Raw genomic sequence first — 527 nt, 5'->3', positions numbered from 1 at the left:
ATAGCTGAGACTTCTGAACTGACTGGCAAAGGGAAGTTGAGAAGATTGTGCTTGCCTCTTACAGGAACCTGCATCAACAACACGTCTGTGATGATGTTCAAAAAGGGGAGCTTTGAAATTGGAGCCACAGTTTATCCCGTAGCCATCAAGGTACGAGAAGGCAAACCTTCATACAGCACAAGTAGCTCTCTGCGTGAGAGCTCAGTCTTGGCAGCCCAGTCTTGGCTCTGCTGGGTCAACAGCCTGGTCTGAGGGCATGGGGGAAGCTGAGGTCGCTCCATGTAGTACTCTGGGAGGGCTGGCCTGTAGCTGGACTTGGGGTGGAACTTGGAGCCTCAGGGAGGGTGCAACCACTGCCTGACTTTTGTGAGCAATTCTTCCTCTGTAGTATGACCCACAGTTTGGAGATGCCTTTTGGAACAGCAGCAAGTATGGCATGGTAACCTACCTCCTTAGGATGATGACCAGCTGGGCCATTGTCTGCAGCGTCTGGTACTTGCCCCCAATGACCAGGCAGGTAAGTAAGG

General features: G+C 52.2%; 1 protein-coding gene across 1 annotated transcript in view; it reads left to right on the top strand.

Moving 5' to 3' along the window:
* Positions 1-527, top strand: part of GPAT4 (glycerol-3-phosphate acyltransferase 4) — an 11,514-nt gene that overhangs the window by 9,850 nt on the left and 1,137 nt on the right. The window contains exon 11 of the mRNA XM_035888687.1: positions 389-513. Within this exon, the coding sequence (XP_035744580.1) occupies positions 389-513 (125 nt within the window). The remainder of the gene's footprint in view (positions 1-388; positions 514-527) is intronic.

The sequence above is a fragment of the Egretta garzetta genome, unplaced genomic scaffold, assembly GCF_000687185.1.
Source record: "Egretta garzetta isolate BGI_Z169 unplaced genomic scaffold, ASM68718v1 scaffold481, whole genome shotgun sequence".
In the NCBI taxonomy this organism is placed as follows: Eukaryota; Metazoa; Chordata; class Aves; order Pelecaniformes; family Ardeidae; genus Egretta; species Egretta garzetta.
The sequence above is the reverse complement of the archived record's forward strand: the minus strand, read 5'-3'. Positions and strand labels throughout refer to the sequence as shown.